The sequence below is a fragment of the Trichosporon asahii genome (genome assembly GCF_000293215.1).
Source record: "Trichosporon asahii var. asahii CBS 2479 unplaced genomic scaffold scaffold00051, whole genome shotgun sequence".
Lineage (NCBI taxonomy): Eukaryota > Fungi > Basidiomycota > Tremellomycetes > Trichosporonales > Trichosporonaceae > Trichosporon > Trichosporon asahii.
The window spans coordinates 1,179,841-1,201,690 of NW_014040873.1; the positions used below are offsets into that span (position 1 = coordinate 1,179,841).

General features: G+C 58.7%; 13 protein-coding genes across 13 annotated transcripts; 10 read left to right on the plus strand and 3 right to left on the minus strand.

Moving 5' to 3' along the window:
• Nucleotides 1–86: 86 nt before the first annotated feature.
• A1Q1_02837 (uncharacterized protein) lies at nucleotides 87–1,425 on the minus strand (the record flags this gene model as incomplete). Its single annotated transcript, XM_014324066.1, has 7 exons — nucleotides 87–251; nucleotides 312–337; nucleotides 387–476; nucleotides 538–806; nucleotides 848–943; nucleotides 1,021–1,151; nucleotides 1,189–1,425. The coding sequence occupies 7 exons, from the start codon at nucleotides 1,423–1,425 to the stop codon at nucleotides 87–89; spliced, it is 1,014 nt and encodes a 337-aa protein (XP_014179541.1).
• Nucleotides 1,426–1,644: 219 nt separating this feature from the next.
• Nucleotides 1,645–2,223, plus strand: A1Q1_02838 (uncharacterized protein; the record flags this gene model as incomplete). Its single annotated transcript, XM_014324067.1, has 4 exons — nucleotides 1,645–1,677; nucleotides 1,719–1,888; nucleotides 1,941–2,154; nucleotides 2,209–2,223. 4 exons carry the CDS (start codon nucleotides 1,645–1,647, stop codon nucleotides 2,221–2,223), a joined length of 432 nt encoding a protein of 143 aa, XP_014179542.1.
• A 261-nt stretch (nucleotides 2,224–2,484) lies between these two features.
• A1Q1_02839 (gal4 DNA-binding enhancer protein 2) lies at nucleotides 2,485–3,163 on the minus strand (the record flags this gene model as incomplete). Its single annotated transcript, XM_014324068.1, has 3 exons — nucleotides 2,485–2,504; nucleotides 2,598–2,746; nucleotides 2,784–3,163. The coding sequence occupies 3 exons, from the start codon at nucleotides 3,161–3,163 to the stop codon at nucleotides 2,485–2,487; spliced, it is 549 nt and encodes a 182-aa protein (XP_014179543.1).
• A 583-nt stretch (nucleotides 3,164–3,746) lies between these two features.
• Nucleotides 3,747–4,472, plus strand: A1Q1_02840 (uncharacterized protein; the record flags this gene model as incomplete). Its single annotated transcript, XM_014324069.1, has 2 exons — nucleotides 3,747–3,917; nucleotides 3,957–4,472. The coding sequence occupies 2 exons, from the start codon at nucleotides 3,747–3,749 to the stop codon at nucleotides 4,470–4,472; spliced, it is 687 nt and encodes a 228-aa protein (XP_014179544.1).
• A 924-nt stretch (nucleotides 4,473–5,396) lies between these two features.
• A1Q1_02841 (uncharacterized protein) lies at nucleotides 5,397–6,215 on the plus strand (the record flags this gene model as incomplete). The annotated part of the gene is made up of 1 exon (XM_014324070.1): nucleotides 5,397–6,215. One exon carries the CDS (start codon nucleotides 5,397–5,399, stop codon nucleotides 6,213–6,215), a length of 819 nt encoding a protein of 272 aa, XP_014179545.1.
• A 411-nt stretch (nucleotides 6,216–6,626) lies between these two features.
• A1Q1_02842 (uncharacterized protein) lies at nucleotides 6,627–8,337 on the plus strand (the record flags this gene model as incomplete). The annotated part of the gene is made up of 4 exons (XM_014324071.1): nucleotides 6,627–6,893; nucleotides 6,946–7,209; nucleotides 7,282–7,776; nucleotides 7,816–8,337. The coding sequence occupies 4 exons, from the start codon at nucleotides 6,627–6,629 to the stop codon at nucleotides 8,335–8,337; spliced, it is 1,548 nt and encodes a 515-aa protein (XP_014179546.1).
• A 299-nt stretch (nucleotides 8,338–8,636) lies between these two features.
• On the plus strand, nucleotides 8,637–9,293 carry A1Q1_02843 (RNA cap binding protein; the record flags this gene model as incomplete). Its single annotated transcript, XM_014324072.1, has 5 exons — nucleotides 8,637–8,691; nucleotides 8,745–8,813; nucleotides 8,872–8,940; nucleotides 9,005–9,051; nucleotides 9,090–9,293. 5 exons carry the CDS (start codon nucleotides 8,637–8,639, stop codon nucleotides 9,291–9,293), a joined length of 444 nt encoding a protein of 147 aa, XP_014179547.1.
• A 958-nt stretch (nucleotides 9,294–10,251) lies between these two features.
• A1Q1_02844 (uncharacterized protein) lies at nucleotides 10,252–11,322 on the plus strand (the record flags this gene model as incomplete). The annotated part of the gene is made up of 4 exons (XM_014324073.1): nucleotides 10,252–10,310; nucleotides 10,351–10,890; nucleotides 10,930–11,079; nucleotides 11,121–11,322. 4 exons carry the CDS (start codon nucleotides 10,252–10,254, stop codon nucleotides 11,320–11,322), a joined length of 951 nt encoding a protein of 316 aa, XP_014179548.1.
• A 1,151-nt stretch (nucleotides 11,323–12,473) lies between these two features.
• Nucleotides 12,474–13,247, plus strand: A1Q1_02845 (morphology protein, Mam3p; the record flags this gene model as incomplete). Its single annotated transcript, XM_014324074.1, has 3 exons — nucleotides 12,474–12,910; nucleotides 12,978–13,070; nucleotides 13,109–13,247. 3 exons carry the CDS (start codon nucleotides 12,474–12,476, stop codon nucleotides 13,245–13,247), a joined length of 669 nt encoding a protein of 222 aa, XP_014179549.1.
• A 93-nt stretch (nucleotides 13,248–13,340) lies between these two features.
• Nucleotides 13,341–14,915, plus strand: A1Q1_02846 (morphology protein, Mam3p; the record flags this gene model as incomplete). Its single annotated transcript, XM_014324075.1, has 1 exon — nucleotides 13,341–14,915. The coding sequence occupies one exon, from the start codon at nucleotides 13,341–13,343 to the stop codon at nucleotides 14,913–14,915; it is 1,575 nt and encodes a 524-aa protein (XP_014179550.1).
• Nucleotides 14,916–15,313: 398 nt separating this feature from the next.
• On the plus strand, nucleotides 15,314–17,124 carry A1Q1_02847 (uncharacterized protein; the record flags this gene model as incomplete). The annotated part of the gene is made up of 2 exons (XM_014324076.1): nucleotides 15,314–15,554; nucleotides 15,656–17,124. The coding sequence occupies 2 exons, from the start codon at nucleotides 15,314–15,316 to the stop codon at nucleotides 17,122–17,124; spliced, it is 1,710 nt and encodes a 569-aa protein (XP_014179551.1).
• A 163-nt stretch (nucleotides 17,125–17,287) lies between these two features.
• On the minus strand, nucleotides 17,288–18,039 carry A1Q1_02848 (uncharacterized protein; the record flags this gene model as incomplete). Its single annotated transcript, XM_014324077.1, has 3 exons — nucleotides 17,288–17,617; nucleotides 17,751–17,865; nucleotides 17,909–18,039. The coding sequence occupies 3 exons, from the start codon at nucleotides 18,037–18,039 to the stop codon at nucleotides 17,288–17,290; spliced, it is 576 nt and encodes a 191-aa protein (XP_014179552.1).
• A 190-nt stretch (nucleotides 18,040–18,229) lies between these two features.
• On the plus strand, nucleotides 18,230–19,172 carry A1Q1_02849 (uncharacterized protein; the record flags this gene model as incomplete). The annotated part of the gene is made up of 3 exons (XM_014324078.1): nucleotides 18,230–18,341; nucleotides 18,434–19,046; nucleotides 19,085–19,172. The coding sequence occupies 3 exons, from the start codon at nucleotides 18,230–18,232 to the stop codon at nucleotides 19,170–19,172; spliced, it is 813 nt and encodes a 270-aa protein (XP_014179553.1).
• Nucleotides 19,173–21,850: the final 2,678 nt, after the last annotated feature.

Here is a 21,850-nt window from a genome sequence, read left to right on the forward strand (position 1 = left end):
GCATACACACATAAGGAGGTCTACGACATGAGAGCGATAAGTCCAAGTTCCCTGCTGAGTCAGCTACATTGCAAGCGAGAGTTAGCTCACTGTCGTACTTGGTCGCCAACGAGCATCTCGCCGTACGACTTCTGAGCGCCAAAGCGATCCTCGGCGCGCTTGCGAAGCTCTGGCAAAGCAGCGAGATGGTAGTCCGGCGTCAGGTGCCAGAAGAATGTTGAGGAGATACGGATCAGTGGTCGCTCTGGGTACTGAGTTTTGCGTCGCTCGATCGCCTAGATGTTAGGATGAAGTAGTAGCTTAAGACCTACCGCAAGTGTAGCCTCATTGCAGATTACTTCATGGAATCCAGCTGCTTGTCAGCTTGGACCGGCAAACGAGCTCACCCTTGATCAAACCGCCGCTGAGCCACTCGAGCTGCTTGCCAGCCTGTACCAGCAGACAGCCCTCGGGGACCTTCGCAGGAATACGCTGCCCTGTATTCCTTGCCCAGATGTTTACTGGAAGTCAGTTGTCGTGGAGCTCTGGTCAACCCACGTCCCGGGTACCTCGACTGTCCGTGAATAGTCAGGAAGTTCAGGTCAGTGTGGAAGCCAGCATAGATGCTGTTGTCAGCTCGAGATCTTGCTGGAGGTACGAACGTGTTGAGATGGCCGTACTTCCCCAAATCAGTCGCTGTTGGTGCGAGCAGATGAGATCTTCCTGTCAGCTCAGCCGAAGGCGGTAGCTTGCTTACCCGTAACGACCTGCGTCGGTGAACGCCGTCTCTTCCAGTCCGAGGCCAACAGCCACCATCCGGGCGACACCTTCGACGCTAGGGTTAGTGGGACAGATGGATTCAACCTACGCCTGCTTGAGGAAACCTCCCCACTCATCAACCCTTCCCTCCCAAGTCTCCTTGAGCGCCTCTGGCACTACATTCGGCGCAGTAGAGTACGGGAACCTGGACTCATACGGCGGCTTCTCCGTCATGCGGTGGAAGAATCTGTGGTGAGCCTGCGGTCAGTCAGCAAAGCTCACCGGCACTTGGGATCGGCATGGTCTCCGCTCATGTCGAGCGGACGTTCTGAAGGCTCCAGTCCCGCAATGACGGCCTGGCACTCGTCGTCGCGGCTGCACTTCGGCTTCTCCGTGTTCTCCAGCGTGACACCCTGTGCGTTGGTAAGCCTAGGCAACGAGAGCACATACGACCTGGTACCCGAGTTCTGGGCGCTCGTCTTTCCTCAGCTGCTCATCTGGCAGAGCGAAGTAGTCCTCGAACAAGTCGAGGAATCTGTCATTGGCTTCGGCGGGCGCGCGCGAGTCACGGACGACGAGAGCGCCAGTGAGGATCAGGGATTCGGCGGCTTTCCGGGCCTCATCGAGGGCAGCAGGAGACGTCGGATCGGCGAGAAACACGTCCAGGTCAACGAGGGAAGGCGCCATGTTGTGCTGTGGTTGGGTATGCAGTGGCGAGGTTCGTGCCCGCAGCGTCTGTTATTGCTGAACTACCTCCACCTCAAGTCGCGTCAACCACCGCACGCGCCCGGCCGTGGTATGAAGGAGCGGGAGCAAAATGACCAGTTGGCGCGATGTCATCGAGGAACCACGGAATATGGTCGATCGCGAGGATGCAGGCTTGAGCGTTCTGCACCATCACTGACCATGTCCAACCTCTCCGACGACACGCTGCGCAAGGTGAGCTGCGGCTTTCCGGGTTGTAGCTGACGAGCAATCAGATTCTGCAGCAGATCCAGACGCAGGCCATCAACGGCCAGCGCCAGAGCGCCATCGTCCGCGCCCAGATCCAGCAGAAGGAGAAGGAGAAGAAGATCCTCGAGCTCACTATGCGGGAACTGGCCAGCGTGCCCGAGGGAGAGGGAAAGCTGTACCGTGGTGTTGGCAAGATGTGAGTCGTGCTCACAGCAGGGTATCGGACAGGCTCCGCCGCAATGTTCGAGCTTGCTCGGTACGGCGGGTTCGGTGGCCTTCGACTGCTGCTTTTCTCTTATCCTGGCAGCTGACCTCAGGTTTATTGAACAGTCTCGCTCTTCCATCAACGGACGACACAAGTCGCTCGAGACATCGCTCGGCGAGGACATCTCGAGTCTGCAGAAGAAGCAGAAGTACTACGACCGGCAGGTCGAGGAGGCTAACGGCCAGCTCCGCGACATCGTAAGTCTAGCTGTCGGCTCCCATCATTATGCTGACAGGCAGTTCCGGAGCCAGAGCCGCGAGCAGTAGACGCGCTCGCTCGACCGCTTAGAGTTGTTGAAGCATGCTGAGCCATGAGCTACGAGCGCCGGGGCCGCGCCGGCGGACCACACAAGCACCGTCCATTTCCTTCCTATCACGTCATACCCTACTGCAACTGCAACCGCATATAGCTCTCTCTAGTCTACCTCTCACGCATAGATGCATGGGACCAATGTAAATCTACTATTACCCGCTGCGCCCGCTGCGTCGTCCGCGACACTCTTCTTTTCCGGTCGTCGCACCGGTGTTTTAAGAGCCAATGCGCATGACTGTGAAACGTTAGCTCGTGCTCGGGTCGTGCGCGCAGATCGCCGACGGCTGGCTCTTTTTCTGAACCGGGACGACTGTTCCTGAACACTCACTGGCGTTGATGAGGTCGCCGTTCTCAGCGGCGAGAGCCTCCTTGGCCTTCTCCTCGGTGCAGCCGGTCTGGGCCATGACGAGCTTAACGTCGTCCTCTCCAACCTTTCCAGCGGGCTTCTTCTCGTCAGAGCCCTCGAGCTCGGGAGCGCTGCTGTTAGTTTCCCACTACCTTAACCTCAACTCACTCCTCTCCACCCATCAGCTCCTCAAGGGACTTGGGGACACCGTCCTTGAAGCCACCGGCGGCGTGGGCAGCCTGGGCAGCGGCAGTCGAAGCCTGGAGCTGCTGCTGGGCGGCGATCTGGGCAGCCGAAGTGGGGTCCTCGACCTTGGCCTCGCCGAAGACGATGTAGCAGTCAGATCCGGGAGCCTTGTAGACCTCGGGCTCGGCAACGACGAGGAGGACGTTCTTGGGGCGACGGAGGGTGACGCGCTGGATTCCGGGAACCTTCTTGAGGCCGAGACCCTCGAGCTGCTTGCGGGCCTTGCGCTCGGGGCGCGAGTGGATCTCGACGGTGGTGCCGGAGGCGGCGTTGTCCTCGAGGGAAAGGTTCTCAATCGACATGGCGGGCTGGGATGATGGGTTTTGGAGGGATGGTGATGATCTCGTTGCACCTCTCGTCGGCACTGCCAGCGGACCTCGCGCGACGCATGACCAAGTGGGAGTTTAGGCGTGTGGTTGGCCCATTGGCCAGAGCCATTCACACGTACTTTCCAATCATTAACGGAACCAAATGAATCACCCGCCCACCACCGCACCTGCACCTGGGGACTCCAGTATCGATGACCTCGCCATGTCTTGCATGCATTCCGCATCCGACTTTATTTGCTACGATCGTAACTGATTGTCTGATCTGCGAACGCATGCGCAGCAGCGTTCTCGAAGCTCAGCTCAGTTCGCCCGCAACGTTGTTCCGCCCCTCAGTACCTCAGTCATGATCAGTCATCGGTACATCCACTGAAACTCCTCCCCGACTTACAATGACACTAACTTGGGAGGTTGCGGAATGTTGAGCGGGGTGCTTTCTCAGCATGAGTCAGGTCCCCATTTATGAGGCGGATTATATATAGCAGCGGCGGTGCACATGATCGACACAGAGAAAACATCGAGATCTACAACCTCACAGTTCTCATCTGAACACTACACCATGTCGCCCAGCATCAGCAACGCCCTCGAGACGGGCATGAGCGTCTGTCGGCACCTTCAAGCCCGACGAGACCACAGGAAGAGCCGCCGGCGTTACCGCATCACCCAATTGATCGGGGCAGTGAACAGCCTGAAGTACAAGCGGTATTCGGCCAAGCAAGTCGAGCCAGAGGTGAATGCCCCTCACCTATGACGAATGCTAACTGTTCAGTTTGATATCGACAGTGAGGATATCGAAGACTGTACGACATCAAGCTGGACGCTGGAGCTCACCAGCATCGATGGCCAGGTGTACGAGCGGCTAGTGGAGGCGGACCAACAGAGCAGGGTTACGAGTCCTAACAGTCCTCCAGAGGTCCCGCCACGACCGACACGACTGCGCTCCCCGACAGTACAGGTCAGGATAGACGCACCTCACCACGAGGTCGCCAGCTTGGCCGGTAGAGTTACGCAGCAGCTCCTGACGGAAAGTGAAATGTCCTCTGTCTCTTCCAGTGACCCATACTCATCCTTTCCGGAGTCACTGTCTTCGAGTGATGCAGGGCACTCTCCGTTATCACTGTCACCCTCGACGACGCGCAGTTACAAGTCTCGAGAAGAAGCAGTGAGTGCATACGAGGTTTGGCAGGCAGAGCTAACTGTTCAGCGAAACACGCTCAGCAAGCCCGAGCTTCTGTACCTCGCAGGAGTAAGGTTGGACGAAATCCCTGACTCCGGAAGGCTGTAGAGTATGGTGACCGTGTCCGACTCTTCTTTAGCGGGGTGCGGCCGAAGTAACCGCACTTGGTAGCAACGTGTATGTGATATCGATTATCTTGATGATTAGATGAAAAGTGAGATGCGACGCGATGCTAAGCGTGCAGATCCAGATGGTCGGTTCCGAGGGCTTGTTGCTTGTAGAGCGCGAGAGCGGCTTCGCCACACCCTGTAGGCGCTGTTCACCTTGATGCATGCCCTGTGGTCGGAGAGGGTGCCGGTCCACGGTCCGGAATTGCCGGGAGGGATCTGAGGGCGTGTTCGCTGAGGTTTCCGGGAATGAGGTACAGGCTCACTCGACTAGCGTCCTTTCGAGTCCATCATCTATGCACCGCCTCCACGCCGTACACTCGAGTACGCAATCACAGCCTAACATCACAGCCGCCAGCCAGCAGGTCTGCAGCGCCGCTAGTCTCTCATTGAACCCCGCCCTCCCACGCTCGTTTCCTTTAGCCGCCGCGGCGCGTACAGCAGCCCAACAGCCATGCAGCACCTGTCACTGATCGATAACACTTTCTCTCAACTTCACTCCAGAACTTTTAACCGCTCTAATCGCTCTTCCTGGGCCGTTGCCATGGGTGCCAACTCGTCCAAATGTTCCAAAACCCCCACTGTTGCCCACGACTCGCGGCCGCCGGCCGTCCCCGCCAAAGACCCTCCCGGCGGTAGCAGACAGGTTGGTGGACCGATGCGAGCGTGAACTGACACCAGCATCCGCCGACGTACGAAGAGGCTACGTTCGGGCCGCCGAATTCGGATCAGGCGACGCAGGGGACTTCTGAGATACGGCGGTATGACACGCAGACCTCCGTCGCGTCGTCGGCGTCCGAGCCCCCATCTGAGGCTGTGGGTGCTTATTGCTTAGTCGTCTAGCTGATCACAGGCAATAATCGAAATGAAGAAGATGACGCCGTACCAGAAGCAGGCCTACCGAAATCAGCGCAAGGCGGAGAAGAAGCACGCAAAGGCGCAGAGGAAGGCGGACAAAGCACACCGAAAGGCGGAGAAGACGGAGGCCAAGTTCACCAAGCGAGCCGACAAGCTCACGAGCAAGGCCAACGTGTCCGCGGAAAAAGCGCACACGAAGGTGATGAAAGCTGCAGACAAGGCGCACATTAAGGCTGTGAAGAAGACGGCCAAGGCGCAGAAGAAGGCGGAGATCGCGACGGCGCGAGCGAACGCGAAGGCCCGCGCGGCGCAGGCTACCGCCCAGATCGCTTCCCACCGGATAGGCATCAAGTCCTCCTCGCCTTCTATCACGACGCCGCCGATCGTCATGCGTTCGACCTCGGAGAGGTCTCAGCCCCACTCGCACTCATCGCCTACCGCGGGACCGATGCGCCCACGCCGCGTCACTACCGTCGAGAGCAGCACGCCTAGTCGCCCACCCTCCCGTGAGCCGGATACGCAGCGCAGCCACAGCTATGCTGGACACATGCCGCAGCCGTCTCCCACGGCTGACGTGCCTCCGCTGCCCTCGCACAGTCTGAGTGCTCAGCACATTCCGCAATCCTCATCGTCGGCTCCGCAACTTCCAGAGCTTTTCCAATCGGAGAAGCGACAGCAGTCTCGTCGTTCTGAGCTCGAGGATGAGTATGCCCAGCTCGAGCTTGACCGGATCCAGCTCGATCGCGATGTCGTCGATCGCCAGATCAACGACCTCTACGCTGGAATCGGCAAGCTTCAGCTTGACTCGAGGAGGAACTCTGAGTGAGGCAACGCAGACGACAACCGAGATCTAGCTGTATCATTATATTTCCATAGCCACCCTGCCCATTACTGCGTACTCCTGCCCCGCTAATGTGTATACTTCATCTGTTTGTGCGATGTAGACATTGTGTTGCTATCTCGCTGTTGCACCAGCCGCTGCCAAGATCAGCCTGATCGTCGATCGCAGGCTGGCCAACCTTAACTGGCTCAATGGAAGTTCTAATGGCGGAAATAGCGGAAGCAGATCGGTCTATTCCGTAGATAAGCAGGAGCTGAAATACGTGACGGGAGGTGACGCAACCTGGAGCAGGCATTGTTTTGATTTCGTCGATCGTCGACTTGCTCGTCGAAGTGTTCAACGGCGAGAATGGGTAAGCTGCGGCTAGAGGATGCGAATCTGACAGTAACAGACATCATGTACGAAGGCGAGTCTGAGGTCGACTCTTCACGATACGCCTCGGACGACTCGATGCCTTCCGCGCCGGAGGCTGGGCCATCGAGATCGAGGATGCACCGCACTTCTGAGGACCCTTTTGCGAGAAAGACGAGGACGAAGCGGCGCAACCTGCAAGAGATTATGAACACCAATCCAGGTAGCATTTTTCCCTGGGACGAGATTCTGTTCTATGTGCCCGAGTGGCTTCCGCCTGTTATCAGGCAACACATCTTGCGGCGGATTGGGGTGAGCTTCATCGTCGCAGGTCAAAAGTTGACGACAGACGGCTGGAGGCAAGACGACTCCACATGTGCAGTGGGCGCATGCGATCATCTCCTACCGCGGGGAGTCCTCGGCCCAGCGGAGAGAACTGCAGCGCTTGCCCAACGTTCGCGCCAAGGAGACGTTCATCCTGTACCCCGACTGGCTGGCACGCGTGTTCTTCTCCGGCCTCATTGTCGATCCGCCGCGGTACTTAGTGTGGAAGGACCAGAACCCCCTCATCGCAATGAGCGACCTCGGGAGTGCGAACGACAACCTCAAAACCATGGTTGCGCTCGAGGTGAGCTAGCAATGCATCGTGAGCTGACGGCAGCGATATGGTGCTATCGTGGTACCGCTGAAACATGCACAGGTGCTTTGTGTTGCCGACGACAACCCTCTGCTGGACATGGATGAGGCGGACATACCATCTCAGCTGGATCATGTGCGCTTCATGCCCGTATGGAAATTCCATCAGTTACGCGGCTGGGCACGGAAGTCGTTCTTCGAGCGCCAGGCTGAGATTGCGGAGGAAGAAGAGGAGGACAGGATCGAGGAAGAGATGCGCCGCGCCGCGCGGCAGGGAAAGCGCGTCGTCGCGCGTCCTGCGAAGCATTCGAAGAAGCTGAAGTCGTCGCACAACGCGGCCCCGAAGGCAGCGCCATCCTCGGCTGCTCAGACGGAGGCTTCGGCTGAGCCTACGCCCGCGGCTCCGAAGCCGACGCGACCCGGCTCGATCGGATATAACAACGAGACATGGCAGACGCGCCTGAGCGAGAAGGAGCGTCGTCTGCTCGGTATCTGGCTTGCCTGGCACTGTCCCGACGGCAAGGGACGGACGTCGATCCACCTCTTCAAGGCGATGACGGTGAGTTCACCTGTTGCAAGTTCTGAGCTGACATGACAGAAGCACAACTTCCACGATCCGGAATGGACGGAGCTCGCCCGTGGACGCTCCGCTGGCGCGTGGCGTGACTGGTACAGGAAGTTCTACAAGCTCCCCTTCCCCGATGGACGAAGCTTCGGCGACCGTATCGAGGAGTGGGTCGAGGAAGTCGACGGGTGGGAGAGCGTCGATAGCGCACTCGGCGACTATAAGGAAGCAGGGAACAGCCAGGACGGAGCTGCACCTAGGAAGCGCAGGGCTACCACGCCTGAGCGTCCCGAGCGAGTCGCACCAAGGAAGCGCAGAACTGCTACTACTGAACGCTCCGAGCCGCCCGCGTCTCGGAAGAGGAAGGCTGCTTCCGTCGAAGACCAGGACTATGCTCCCAAAAGCAAAGTCAAGACGCCGTCGCGGAGGATGAGCACGCGCCGGACGGCGACACCGGCGGCAGGGACATTGGCAACGCCGGGCACGCCTAACAGGCATCGTCAGCTTGTCGTTGAGATCCCCCTGAGGCGGTCAATGTCGAGGCGCCCAGCCTGATCTAGCTTCCTTGACTTATATACTTCTGTCTCCCTCTCCATCGTTCAGCTCTCAGCCAAAATCACCCTCACTCAGACTTGCATGTTGTATTCTCTGTTCATGTACTGAGCAAATGTTATTTGATCTTGTAGACGACGTCTCAAGAGGCATTAGACCGATGGAGTAATGACGCATTAGATTGCGAAATTGGTTCCGTCCGTAGATTGCCGTTTGGTCATGACCCTTTCTCGCTGTTGACGATCGTCACCAGCCTCAGAACAACACCAGCACCACAAGTACCGGCGGACACGAAGCGCACCATGGACGCGCTGATTCCCTTCACCACCTCAGGGTCCCTTGTCGATCTCGTCGACAGTGAGTTTGCTTACTGGTTGCGGGGTCCTGCAGCTCAAGCTAACATTGCCCAGAGAAGGTCCTTGTTGTCCTCCGAGACGGTCGCAAGCTCATCGGCGTACTGCGAAGTTATGACCAGTTCGGTGAGTTGGGCGGCATGAAGTACAATGCGGACGCTTCGAAATAATGCTGACGCTGCAGCCAACTTCCTCCTCGAGTCAACAGTAGAGCGGTTGTATAACGGATTCGAGTTTGCCGATATCGACATTGGTGAGTAGCCTCGAGGAGGGAGGTCTGAAACTGTCACGCCTTATGTAGTAGCTAACAGACACAGGTGTACTTCTTATCCGCGGAGAGAACGTCGTTGCTCTGGGCGAGATTGTGAGCTACTTTCCTCGTTCATTTAGCTGACATCCCAGGACCTGATTGCCGAGGACGAGATCCCTTTACGCCAGATCCCTCTGGACGAGATGCGAGCAAAGCTGGCCGAGGTCGAGGTGAGCTTCCGCGTTGTGAAAAAGCTGACAGGGAAGAAGCGACGGGAACGGGATAGCGCGATCAAGGACAAGGTCATGGCCTCGATGGGCTTCGTGTCTGAGAAGCACGAGGGAGACGCATACTAGACCACCAGCACCCACTGTTAACGTGTATACCACCAGTACCACTAGGACCATCGACGAGACGATTGTGACGAGAGAAGCTTATAAAACACAGCAATTTGGCATGCATCGGAGCGCTGAGGCGTCGTGTGTGCGCAACTGGCTGGACCCATGGACCATGGTAGAGGATGGCGGACCATTGGTGCGCCCGGCGTGGCGGAGGCGGTTGACTGGAGCGGCTCATTTTGTGTCTTCCTCGCAGCTGGCTTTCGTGTCTTCCTCGCCATGTGTCTCTTATGGATGTTGAAAGTTCGACATCACTCACTTACTACCACACTGCCCGCATCCACCGATTGACCATTGACTTAGTCACCTTTCCAGTCGACCAGTGCACATCGTTAACGGCTGCGGTCGACACTGTCACTTCCCCCGTCTAGTCTTCGTCTAACCCTGACCGCCATGTCCACTCCCTTCCGGCTGCCACCTCGAAAGTCGAACGCGCCAGCCCAGCCCGCTCAACCCGATGCACAACTCGGCTTTCTGGAGTTCGTGACGTGTGCTCTCTGGTGCGCCCTGATCGTCTCGATGCTCGCGCTGATCGCAGTCTGACGCCGTACGACGGAAACAACGATGGCGAGCGGCGATGGTACATGACTTCATGCGGCCACATCCTTTGCGACGACCCAATCCACAAGCGTCAGCTTCCATAGGACCATTTCAAGCTGACATTCAGACCGCCGTAACACATGCACGCTCTGTGGCCGACATGGCGCGACATTCCATCCGCTCGACGATCAGCTGTCGCCTGAACTGCACGTCTGGTTCCAGCCTAGCATGAGCCACTTCGACGCGCTGACACAGTCCGTTGGTGTACTCAAGTTTCACAACAGCCAGCTCGTCACGTTTGTCAAGTCCCTCAAGGAGACAGTCGCTGAGCAGAAGGTTGGTTTGTGCACTGTGGAAGCTCACCAGCCAGTCGACAATGTCGGAAGCTGCGGAGGAGATGACCTCGCTGAATAACCGGCTTGAAGAGAGCGAGCGGTAAGCTGCACGAGTACCCTTCCTCATAGCTGACATCCAGACGTGTCCAAGATCTGACCAGACAAGTAGCTGAGGAACGCGCCAAGATCGAGAAGCTTCGGACTAGGAATGCGACACTGGAACAGCAACTCGCCAGCTACGGCTCCATCTCTACGCCGCCCCTTGCGAAACGAAGAGTTCATCCTGCAATGGCGCCGCAGGGCCTGCATCCACAGCAAATGCAGCAGGCTCGTCATGTGCCGCAACAGCATCTTTCGCCTGAAGTGCAGTACGTTGAGCCCGATCCACATGAACAAGCTGCGCCAGTCCCAATGTCGCCACTGGTCACCGCTAGACATCAAGCTCCCTACCCCGCAGTCCCGAGCACGCCGCTGCCCCACCAGCGCATTCCGCGGGGTGCGCGGCCATCCAGCGTAATGCCGCCCGACATGCTGCCTCAACCCCGACACATGCCGCCTCCGTCTCAGCATATGCCCCCGGTCCAGCAGTACGCGGCCTCGCACGACGGGCAAGATTACCCAGCCGAGCCTGTTCGAGCAGACTACCCCGCCAAGCGTCAGCGACTGGACCAGGGTAATGCGTAAGCTCAGTACAGGCTACTTGTCAAGCTCACGCGCAGATACGGCGAGCAAGGGCTGTCGAATCGCTACTCTCGAGCGACAACCGCCACTCCGTTTGAGCACAGGCGGATGGCGAATTCGGAACCCACACCGGGAGGGCGACCACATTCGTCTGCCAGCTTCCAGGGCCGCCCTCGCAACAACCTGGAGTAAGCTGGGTTTAGTGGTCCCTGTAGCTGACAAACAACAGCCAGTACCGATATCGAGGCGAGCAGCAGGTGTCGCGCCCGCAGCCTCTGCAGTACGATCCGAAACCGTCGTTCACACTGCCGCGGCGCTCGCAGGCGACTCCCAGCGGTGAGCACCCAAGACACGGGCACATGTACGGCGTAACGCCTCTCGGGGCGATCGGGGAGGACGATGGTGAGCTGGGTCATCACACCGCAAGCTAGCGCGAGCTGACGAAAGAGGGTTTACCAGTTATGCCTAGGATGTAGTTAAACTAATGCAGCGTAATGCAAGCAGGGCAGAATAATCGCATAGCAGGACTACATGTGCTAATTGGAGGCATCAAGTCGTCATGGCCGTTACTTTCGTGCTCGCGATCTGCGGCGGCCGTTCGTGGGTGATTGATCGGTGCTAGCGCCAGAAGTTGAGCCTATCGGTTCGGTGGCAACGGTGGGATCCTTCCTGCTATCACTGAAGGGGGTGCGGTTGGGAGACCTGCATGCTTGTACCAAGCTTCGACGAGCAGCTGACCGAGAGCGAGCTGGCTGGGGGCCGAGGAAGATAACGACAGATTCGCAGTGGGAAAACGTAGAGGAATCACACGAGCGATTGCGGGCCGGTTGCGGCTACGGCGGTTGACAGGTGAAGGGGGAAGGCGCGGTGTCTGAGGGGGATGACTCAGAATCGCTGAAGGACACCCTAGGGCCAAGGGGAGGAGGGAAGAGATTGCGACTCTGAGCTAACGCAAAGACAGTCGCGATGATGGAGCCTTGCCGATCGGCTGCAGCGCACCTCTGCGCCCTGCGTCCGCATCGCGCCGGTTGCTGCGGTCGCATCCATCGCGAACTAGTGTGCGCCTCCAGTCACTCGCCTCCCCGGACCATGCGTACCACGCGCACTACGCACACCTCCGACGCTAGACAAGCCCGTGTCTTCCGCACCGCACATGTCCAGCCATGTGCTTGCGCGCACCGCAGCCTACGCCGCCGCAGGCCGTGGCTGTTTGCGGCATGGACGACGTACTGCGTACCGATAACGCAGACAACTGTTTTGCCTTCCGCTCATCAACCACCTCACCGTTGCTACTCACGTTCTCCTGCTTGCAAGTCCCCCCTGCTCCCGCAGCAACTCCGCGCCTCCGCAGCTTATCTTCGACCTAGTCGGAACAGCCCACATGATTCCCTAGGGTTTCTATAACTGGAGCACTCAACACTCGAGGTGCAAAGACCGTCACGCTCCTTCATAAGTCGACAGGTGGGCCGTCCAACTCGACCTCACCCCTGTTCTCACTCTCCTTCCTTCATCACTCCAGCACCTCTTCCAACGGTGTCCCAGTCAGCTCATATTCAACTTTTACCCATAATCGTTTGTTCCAATGGCCGTCTGCGGCGACAAGTCCTGGGGCGATCCCTCCCCCGATACCGGTCCCCTTCAAGCGCCACAGCATGATCTCGAGTCTCCTCGCTTCACCGGGAACAGCACCGCGACACCTCTTCCCCTGTATCTTGTTCTCTTGAGCCTTTCTTGCCTCAAGGTTGTCTCCGCCCACGCTCAGCCCATTGAGCACTACCCCTTGCCTTCCGACCACCAGCGCCCTACGCCTCTCCTCAACGCCATCGGTGCCGCCGCCAGCTGGGGCGTGAGTTCCATCGCCTCATCTGCCGGATACAACTTCGTCCCCCAGGCCGCCGACCATGCTTTCGCCAAACGCCACCTCGAGTCCGGTCACATGGACACGAAGCGCATCGTCTTCGCGTGCATGATCCCCGTCCTCGTCTGTCTGTCTGGCGTGTTTGCTGGCCTGACCCTTGCGTGAGTACAATGCAGCACTACTGTGCCTCGACTTGCGGTGTCAATCCAGTCTGCTAACCAACCGCAGTTACTTCTCCGTCGACCAGACGCAGCTGCAAGTTCTCGCCGTCTCAGGTACTCCGAAGCAGCAAGAATACGCCCGCAGGACCATGCCCGTTCGGTAAGCACAATGGCAAGTGGCACGACTGACCATCGCAGCAAGGACAGCCACCTCCTTCTGACCACGCTCATTCTCGGCAACATGATCGTGAACGAGGCGCTTCCGGTCATCACCGATGGTGTGCTCGGCGGTGGCATCTACGCTGTCATTATTTCGACAGTCCTCGTCGTCATGTGAGTTGGTCGCGCCGAGCTGAACTGACGATTCAGCTTTGCTGAGATCATCCCTCAGTCGGTCTGCTCTCGCTATGGCCTCGCAATCGGAGCCAAGATGGCGCCAGTCATGCGGGTGCTCATTTGGATCTTCATCCCTCTCGGCTGGCCCATTGCGAAGCTGCTCGAGCTCATTCTCGGCGCACACCACGGCATCGTGTACCGCCGCAAGGAACTGCGCGAGCTCATCAAGATCCACGCCGCGAACGGCCACGCCGGTGGCGATCTCGACTGCGACACTGTCATCATCGCCCAGGGGGCTCTTGACCTCGCTCAGAAGACGGTTCAGTCTGCCATGACGCCCATTGACGATGTGTTCATGCTCCCGATCGATGCTACTTTGGATTACAAGACCCTCGACCGGGTTGTTCGCTCTGGCCACAGTCGCATCCCCGTGTACACGATGATCGAGGTCCCCGACATTGACCTGACTCGCCCCACTCCCGGTCCTCCCAAGACGAAGACGGTCAAGAAGATCATCGGTAGTATGCTCGTCAAGAGCTGCGTGCTCCTTGACCCCGACGATGCCACGCCTCTGGCTTCCATCCCGATCAACTCGCTTCCCACTGTGCCCTACGACGAACGCCTCACCAACGTCCTGAACGTTTTCCAGGAGGGCCGCTCGCACATGGCCATCGTTTCGCGCCGCGGTCGTGTCGCCGACGCCACTTGCAACGAGCAGTCTGTCGCCGCTGTTGCTGCCGGCAGTCTTCGTCAGCGGTTCATGCGCTCCGTCCGTGGCAAGGGAGGCTCTGACGCCGACACTGTCGACGTCGAGCAGGGCTTCTTGAAGCTTTTCCGCAAGAAGAGCGGGGGGACCCCCATGTCTAGCACTACTGCTGTGAACGACACAATCGACCCCACTGCCACTGGTATCACCGACGAGAAAGCCGCCACTGAGCAGCAGCACCGCCAGCAGGCTCGTCGTTCGGTCTCTGTTGCGAAGAAGGCGACTCGCCTCAGCCAGCTTGACCAGGCCGTCCCTGCTGATGCTGCAATCCCCGATGAGAAGCTCGTTCAGTTCTTCGATACTCTCGAGGGTCAGCCGCTCGGCATCATCACACTCGAGGATGTTCTTGAAGAGCTCATCGGCGAGGAGATCTATGACGAATACGATAAGCACGACGGCACGGACTGCTCCTTTGTCCCCATGGAAGACGTCGACTACTTGGCCAAGTCGGCCAGTTACGCGACTCTGGGCCGCGCATCCCGGATTACGACTAGCGATGTGTCTGCTCCTCTTCCTCTCTCAGCGGACGGAGCCGTAATCGAGGCGACGCCCGAGCCGATCGCTCGTCCGACGTCGCCTCGTCCAAGTGTCCAGTCCAATACCCGTCCTGTCACCCCTACTTCTCTCCTTCTCGAACGCAACTGCATTACATCTGCCGACGTCGGCTCCATGCGTCTGCGCGCTCATTCAGGAGTCACTCTTGCTCCTGCCACCGGCAATGAGGTCGTTGGGACTTCCACCGCGAACGAGCTCGGCAGTAGGCGCGCTTCCCGTTCTTCCTTCAAGTCGGCTCCGTTGTCTCGCGCGGTTACACCGATCGGCAGTCGCTGCCCCAGCCCTGCGCCGGCGAGCGATGCGGTAGAGGTCGTTGGAGGAGAGGCGAGTAGGAACGTCACCCAGTAGGTTATGGCGCGGCTTGAGAGAGAGACGGACGTTAGTAGTGTGAATAGGCGTTTCGGAGAAGAGTATGCCGCTAGCTTAGGAGTCGTGTTAATACTTTGTAGTTTACGTAGTAATGGAGATGTGATTATTGATTCCAAGTGCTTTCACCAGTGGAAGCGGCTATCTCGTTGAGGAGTTAGACAATGCAGAAAGAAGGTCGGGAGGAAGCAACCAGCGGGTGATGAGTGAGTGAGTGGGTGAGAGTGAATCTAAGTAGTTAGTGTGCGGCGGATTCAGACTGGTGAGGGACGAGGAACGAGACCGCCGGATTGGGCAAGGGAACGGCTTCGGCTCTCCCGGTCGGCATTGTCAACAACCACCATCACCATCGCAAACGACACCCCACGGCGACCGACACGATGCCTGTCCGCGCCTCGCCGCGGACCGGTAGGCTGAAGCCTATGCTTCGTGTGCCGCCCCCGCCCCGCGATCCGAACTTGAACGGGGGAACGCCCTCGCCCGGTCCAGCTAAGGGAAAGGAGAAGGTCAAGGGCCCCGAACGCCGTGTTCTTCCCGCGCGAGTGCGGCGGGCAGCTGGTGGAGGTGCCGAGGGAATACGCGACATAGAGGAGATGGTCGTGGACTGGCTTGAGCGTTGGGGTGAGTGTCATCGAGCTGCGAGCTGCCTGGTGCAGTGCTCTACGCCAGCTCGCTGCCCACACATGGCGCCCAGACGACTGCGTAAAACTGACTAGTCACAGGGGACATAGATCCTGCGCCGCCGGAAAGCGTCGTCGTGCGCGTAACTACGGCACCATTGAAGGGCACGTACGCCGTCGAGGACAACAGCATGCAAGCCGGTCCTTCAACGGCACCCATGAACGCAGAGCACGCTGTGACGCCGACAGGAGCAACAAGCACACCCGGCCCGTCGGCTCCCGCTCTCACAACGGTTCTTTCAACGCTAGCGCCCGGTTTGGTTCCGGGCAGTGCTCTCGCCGGGGAAGGCTCGCATGTGTCTTCGGCTCTGAACACGCCGGTGCCCGGAGTGAAGCGCATCGAAACGCCAGCGTGGATCATGGTCAAGGCGGGCGAAGACGACGCGGAGGAAGCCCGCCAGGAGATGGTCGCAGGTCCGAATCGCTCCCCATCGAAGCGACTGCGACACGGCGTAGTCGGTCTCGAGGTGAGCCTCCGCTTCTTGAACCTCATTCGTCCAGCTGACCTCCAGATCGAAGACACAAGTGACGCTTACTACGAAGCGCAGCACCGGCGCTTCGAGGCCTTTGAGAAGCGCCAGCGTATCCGAGAACGCGAGCAACTGCAGTTCAACCGCTACAAGATGAAGGCGCGCGTGGATCTGCTACGCAACCTGCCACAGACGCAATGGGTGTCCATGGTGGCCGCGATTCTGGCGCGGGAAGGCGATGAGACCTGGCAGCGTGGACGGCGCAAATTGACTACTATGGGAAATGACTGGCTCCGCCGCCATCTCATCAAAGAGGGTCTTGAGGTGCTTCGACGCTACGACGAGCTTCTTCCGAAAGAGGGTCAGAAGGAGAAGGAAAAAGAGAAGGAGAAGGCGCTGAAAGGGCTCGCTGCGAGTCCCGCTAGCTCGCCTCCGCCTCCATCGACTCCCAAGCCGGTCATCAAACTTCGCCTGTTCTCGAGTGCACAGCGAGAAGCAGCCGCTCGCGAAGCCGCAGCAAAGGAAGCGGCACGGAAGAAAGCCGAAGAGGAGCGCCAGCGACAGCGCAGCCGGAGCAGCTCCTTATCGAGCTTGAGCGACTGTGATCCGTCGAGTCCCGCCAGCGTCGCTGCAACGCCGACACCCGTGTTGAGCGAACCCAGCGCACATAGCCCGGCTTCAGTGCCATCACCGGTGCCGCTCCGTCTCAAGCTGCAGCGTCCCAAGAGCGGCTCGCTCCAGACCACGCTCAAGTGGGGGAAGCCGACGCCTTCCCCGACGAAACCTCCACCTCCAGCGAAACCCGCCCCAGCACTTGCGCCGCTAGCGCCGGCACTTCGCGCGCCGAGGTCTTCGACTGGCTCTGCATCGACAGAGGCTAGTAGCCCTCGTAAGACGAGGCGCCTTAGCTCCGATTCAGCGGATGTCACGGGCCGCAGGCGCAGCCTGCGTTCCCAGCCCTCCAAACAGAACGCTCTCGGTCTCGTTGAGGATGACGAGGCAGATATGGCCGGCGTCGAGGCCGAGGTTCTCAAGCTGTAGTATCCCCATTGTAGCAACAAGCAAGCATCCACCCATCCCTCTACCCCCCAATTCTCCTACTCTCGTACATCTTTCCCTTCTTTCCTCTCTCAATCCTGTTTTCAGGCCGCCTCTCGTCAGCAGCATTAATGATCATATGTTTGGCATGTACAACTACAATCGTCTACTGGGTCTTCCTCACGCCTCCGGCTGCCATGATATCCTGCGCCTCCTCCTTGTCGACTCGCTCGAGCTCAAATTCGAGCAGGTTGAAGAAGTACTTGGCAAGTCCAGCGCCGAGGAGCAGCAGCATTCCAATGGTGGGCAGGAGCGTGCGGAACGTCGCCTGCGGCACGGCACCGAGCACGAGTGGCTCGAACGCGACATCGAACGGCGTGTCGTAGTCCCATTCCCCAGCTGATGACGGCTGAATGAGTCCACGCTCCTCCAACGGCGCGTGGCGTAGTCGTGGCGTCAGAGGCTCGGATGTGATGTGCAGGAGAGTCAGGTCCGTCTTCGAGGGAATCAGCTGCATGTCGAACTTGGCCGGGTTCTGGAGTCAGCTTGCAACAAGAGTTGCCCAGCTAGGATAATCTTCAACGGGTCCGACATTGGAGAGGGGCGGAGCAACGGCTCGGGATACTTACACTCGCTGGCCAGGAGACGCGCGCAGTCCACATGCCCGGCGCACCGCGGAGGCCGACCCACACCTCGGGCTGATCCTTGTTCACCTCGAGCTGGATGTGCTCTGAGCCACCGATCCTGCCTGTCAGTTTATACGCTGTAAGTCAGCAAATGAGCTCACGTCACGTTTGGGACGACAGCGCTGCCTGGGCCATCGAGCGGAACGCGGAAGTTGCGGATCTCAGTATCAGCGAGGGCGCCAGCGAGCAGCGTGAAGCCAAGGACCCAGCGTCCCAGCATTCCAGCAAGCATCCTTGCGGTTCAGGTTGGGGTCAGGGCGAGGTGAAAGAAAAGACGGTGAAGAGGGAAGGCAAGAAGCATGGGCGATCGACGCCGTGACGCCAGCGGTGGAGGTGGAGGTCGCTCGACCACGGGACCTGAACTCGGCGACTAATTCACAACAAATCTCTGAAACCGACCTTACATCAATCCATCCCTCATCATGGACGCGAAAGCCCTCCTCCGCGCGCAGAAGGCGGCGGCGAAGGTTCAGCACCCCTACGCGAGTTACAATGCGTCGGGACAGTTGCGCTGCATCGTGTGTGCCGTGCCAGGTGAGTTCAGCTCTCCCCTCCTCCTTTCCTCCACTCCGTTACCCCCTTCTCCACCCTTTGTGAACCACAGCTTCATTGTCGATTTGGTTTAGCTGACAGGAAAGTGAAGCAGTGGGATGCGCACCTGCTTACGAAACAACATCGGCAAAGCGTGCAGCGCGAGAGGGCAGAGGAGGCTAAGCGTGCGGCTGCCGCCGCGAAGCGGAAACAGGCCGCCGAACCGGAACCGGAGACTGCGAAGCGGCAACGCGTCACGGAGCCGGAACCAGAGGAGGAGGAGGACGACAGGCTATCGCTCCCCCCTGGTTTCTTTTCGTCAGGAAACGGGCCGAGCGTCGCCGAGGACGACGAGCAGGAATCTTCTGCCCCACCGCCAAAGGAGGAGAAGAAGGGCGACGCCGAGCTCGACGCCTTCCTCGCCTCTCTGAACGACGTCGATGATGCGCCAGCACCGACAGCAGCCGAGCAGGGCGAGACGGCTAAGACAAAAGCGACCAAGAAGCGACGGGTAGGGTACAAAGAGTCTGAGGAAGACGGCGTCGCGTCCATCTCCGCTGCCCCAGTTTTAATTCAACGCAACGAGGCGGGTGAGGAGAAAGAGCCGACACCAGAGCCCGAAGAGACGGAGCAGGAGCGAAGAGAGCGTCTAGCGCGCGAGGAGAAGGAGGAGATCATTGCCCGTCTCGAGGAGGAGCAGCGTGCTCAGTGAGTTGGGTCTCTCTTGTTGCAACTGACGGTCGCAGGGAAGATGCGGATAACCGCGTGCTCGCACTCAAGGCTAGAATGGAGGCGCTGAAGAAGAAGCGCGAGGCGAAGAAGGCGAAAGCCTAGGGAAGGGTTGTGGAGGCCGCAGATGCTCGGATGCGAGCACCGGATTCGAGCCTGGAATAGAGCACCGAGGCATGCTTCAGGAAGGTGGGAACGCCGCCTTACCTGTGCGCGCAGCACAGACCATATGCATAATTACCACATGTTATCGTTCTGTCCAACTTCTTCTCTGTCCTCATCATCGCTCTCCACATTGCTCGCATCATCTCGTGTAACTCATTCCACTGCATAGCAGCATCCACTGATCGCCGAATTACAGCCAACGCAGGGCGCACGATTTCCAGTGTGGGCCCCACAGCGGAACCAACCTGAGCTTCCACCTCGGTGGCGATCATGTCTGCCCTCCTTAGGCGCGCCTACATCGCTCCGCCGTTGCCGTACTTTTGTGAGTTGTCACACTACCCACCAATGTCTCCGCGACCATGGGACAGGTGCAATCCGCGTTCGACCCGGACTCACAGGTGCCCGTAGTTTACGACAACCCGCCGTTCCCATCCTTATATAACCCGACGTTCGACTCGACCGTCGACGGGGAAGGTTACTTCCTCCATGATGCTAATGGTGAGTTGTCTTTCTTCCGCGCATTCCTCAGTATTGCTGCATCTTCGAGTCTCAGGATGGCTAGGAGGGGGCAGCAGATGAATTGAGAAAGACATCGAGCTAGCTGCGCACTTGGGGCGATTGAAGCTGACCTCCAGCGCAATGGGAGTTCACCCTGATCTGGACAATCATCATGACCTGCGGTGTCTTCTGCATCTGTGCGATGACCGCGCTCGTCAACCTGCTGCTATCCCGCTTTGTGTGGTCACCAAAGGAAGAACGCGACCATGAGCGACAACCAGGGCACGACCACCACGGCGTGACGCCGTTGTACTACACGATCAAGCCGCTGCCGCTGTGGCTCTTCGCGCTGATCCCCGTCTGCATGGCCGCAACCGCGGCTTTCGTGTCCCTCGTTTCGGGGACTGTCGTCGGCTTCGCGCTCGCGGCCATCTATGCAGCCGGTGGATTTAGTATGTCTACGTGAGTACATCGATTTGGGGGCATGGCAGAAGAGCTGTGCGATGCAAACTCCAAGCTGACCGGACAGATGGGTGCCCTTCCTCTGGGGACTTATTCAAGTTGTCGTGCTTATCATTTCGTGAGTTAACGCATGGTCAACGGAACTGACAGACACAGGAGCTACTCGTCGTTGACTAGACTGCTTTAGTGCAAGCGTATTGTACGATGTTGTATTTGTGTATTCCGCGTCATAATACGGACGCTTCCAGGCTTATGGCATGTCTTCATTCTGTGTTGCATTGCAGCTCAGCCTGGGTCTCTGGGTACGCTCCATGCGAGTCCACAGCGCTTGGTGGGCGGGGGGAATCATCCAAGGTGGAGTAAGCTGTGGAGAAGTGGCAGCTGGCAGCCATGCTGTCATGGTTCACGACCCCAACCAGGACACTGGGATCCGATGCGGCCCAATGAGCAGTCCGGTAGAGACCGCGTCACTCACGACGTAGTCTCTCGTGCCGAGCATGGACGAGACGCTCGGCAGCCTCGGCAACAGACTGCAAGCTTTGCATCGTGAGCTACGACGTTTGGAGCCTTTATCAGTGAGGTCACACTCCGGAGAAGCGATGGTGTTTCAACTCGAGCGACGAGCCACTTCCGCATTGATACTTCTTCCCGGCGCCCGTCAGTGCCCGTGTCGCCCGCCAGTGACCGTCCGGCGGTGCTGAAAAGTTAGTCGAGGAGGCTTGTTGGCATACCGCAACGTCTCTTGGTTTGCGGGTTAGGTCACGGTCCAGAGCCTCGCATTCGCCCGGTGCTGGGTGAGGTGTGCCTGGATCGACGACCAAGTACCAAGGTTACGAGACGGCGAGCCGGTCTTGCGTCCCGTGCTTGCCCAAGTTCTCAAGATACAGCAGAGACGATTGGAGTCGTCCAGGTGGTTGCTGCTCCAACAATGACAAGAGAGATAGGGTTCGGGCTTTGACGTATGCGTCTCGCACGCTGGACACTGCACAACTGTACAGACTACCAGCTAATATGATCCCGAAACCTCAAACACGGTGGTGTTGCAGGGTCAGCGGGGTTCTCTGGCGTACTTTGGTGCACATGACAGGCACTCAGCCACCCCGAGCGACAGTGAATGCACGACATGCTCTAGTCGGCAGACCAAGTCCAGTTTTATCCAGTCATCTCTTCTGCACTCCTCTCCTCGATCTCCGCAGCAGTACACACACGCTTGCGCCCGTCCCGTCCCTGCTCGCCCTTGCCCCTGCCGCAGACGCGCAGAGTGCACACCTCATCCTCACCAGTGTCACTCGAATCCCACCTATCTAACCGAACGCCCTCCCCTTGCCTCCACATCCGCACATCGTGCACGGACAGCTGACACTCATCAACAACCCGTCCTTTCTCTTCCGCCCACTTCTCGTTTAACTCTTTCCTTCCTGCACACTTCTCATTTCGACTTCTCTTCACTTTCCTTCTTATCTTATCCGTTCGTCAGACCATTGTCCCGACCCTATCACGAGCCCACCACGACGCAACCGACGCCCTTGACGCGCATCATTACGACCCTTTGACCCTTGCCGCCCTCCACCTTCCCTCTCCTCTCTTTCAGACTTTCGAGCTGATCTGTCGACTATCGTGTCTTCCCTATCACCTGCACCGTCACCCCCCTCATCAGC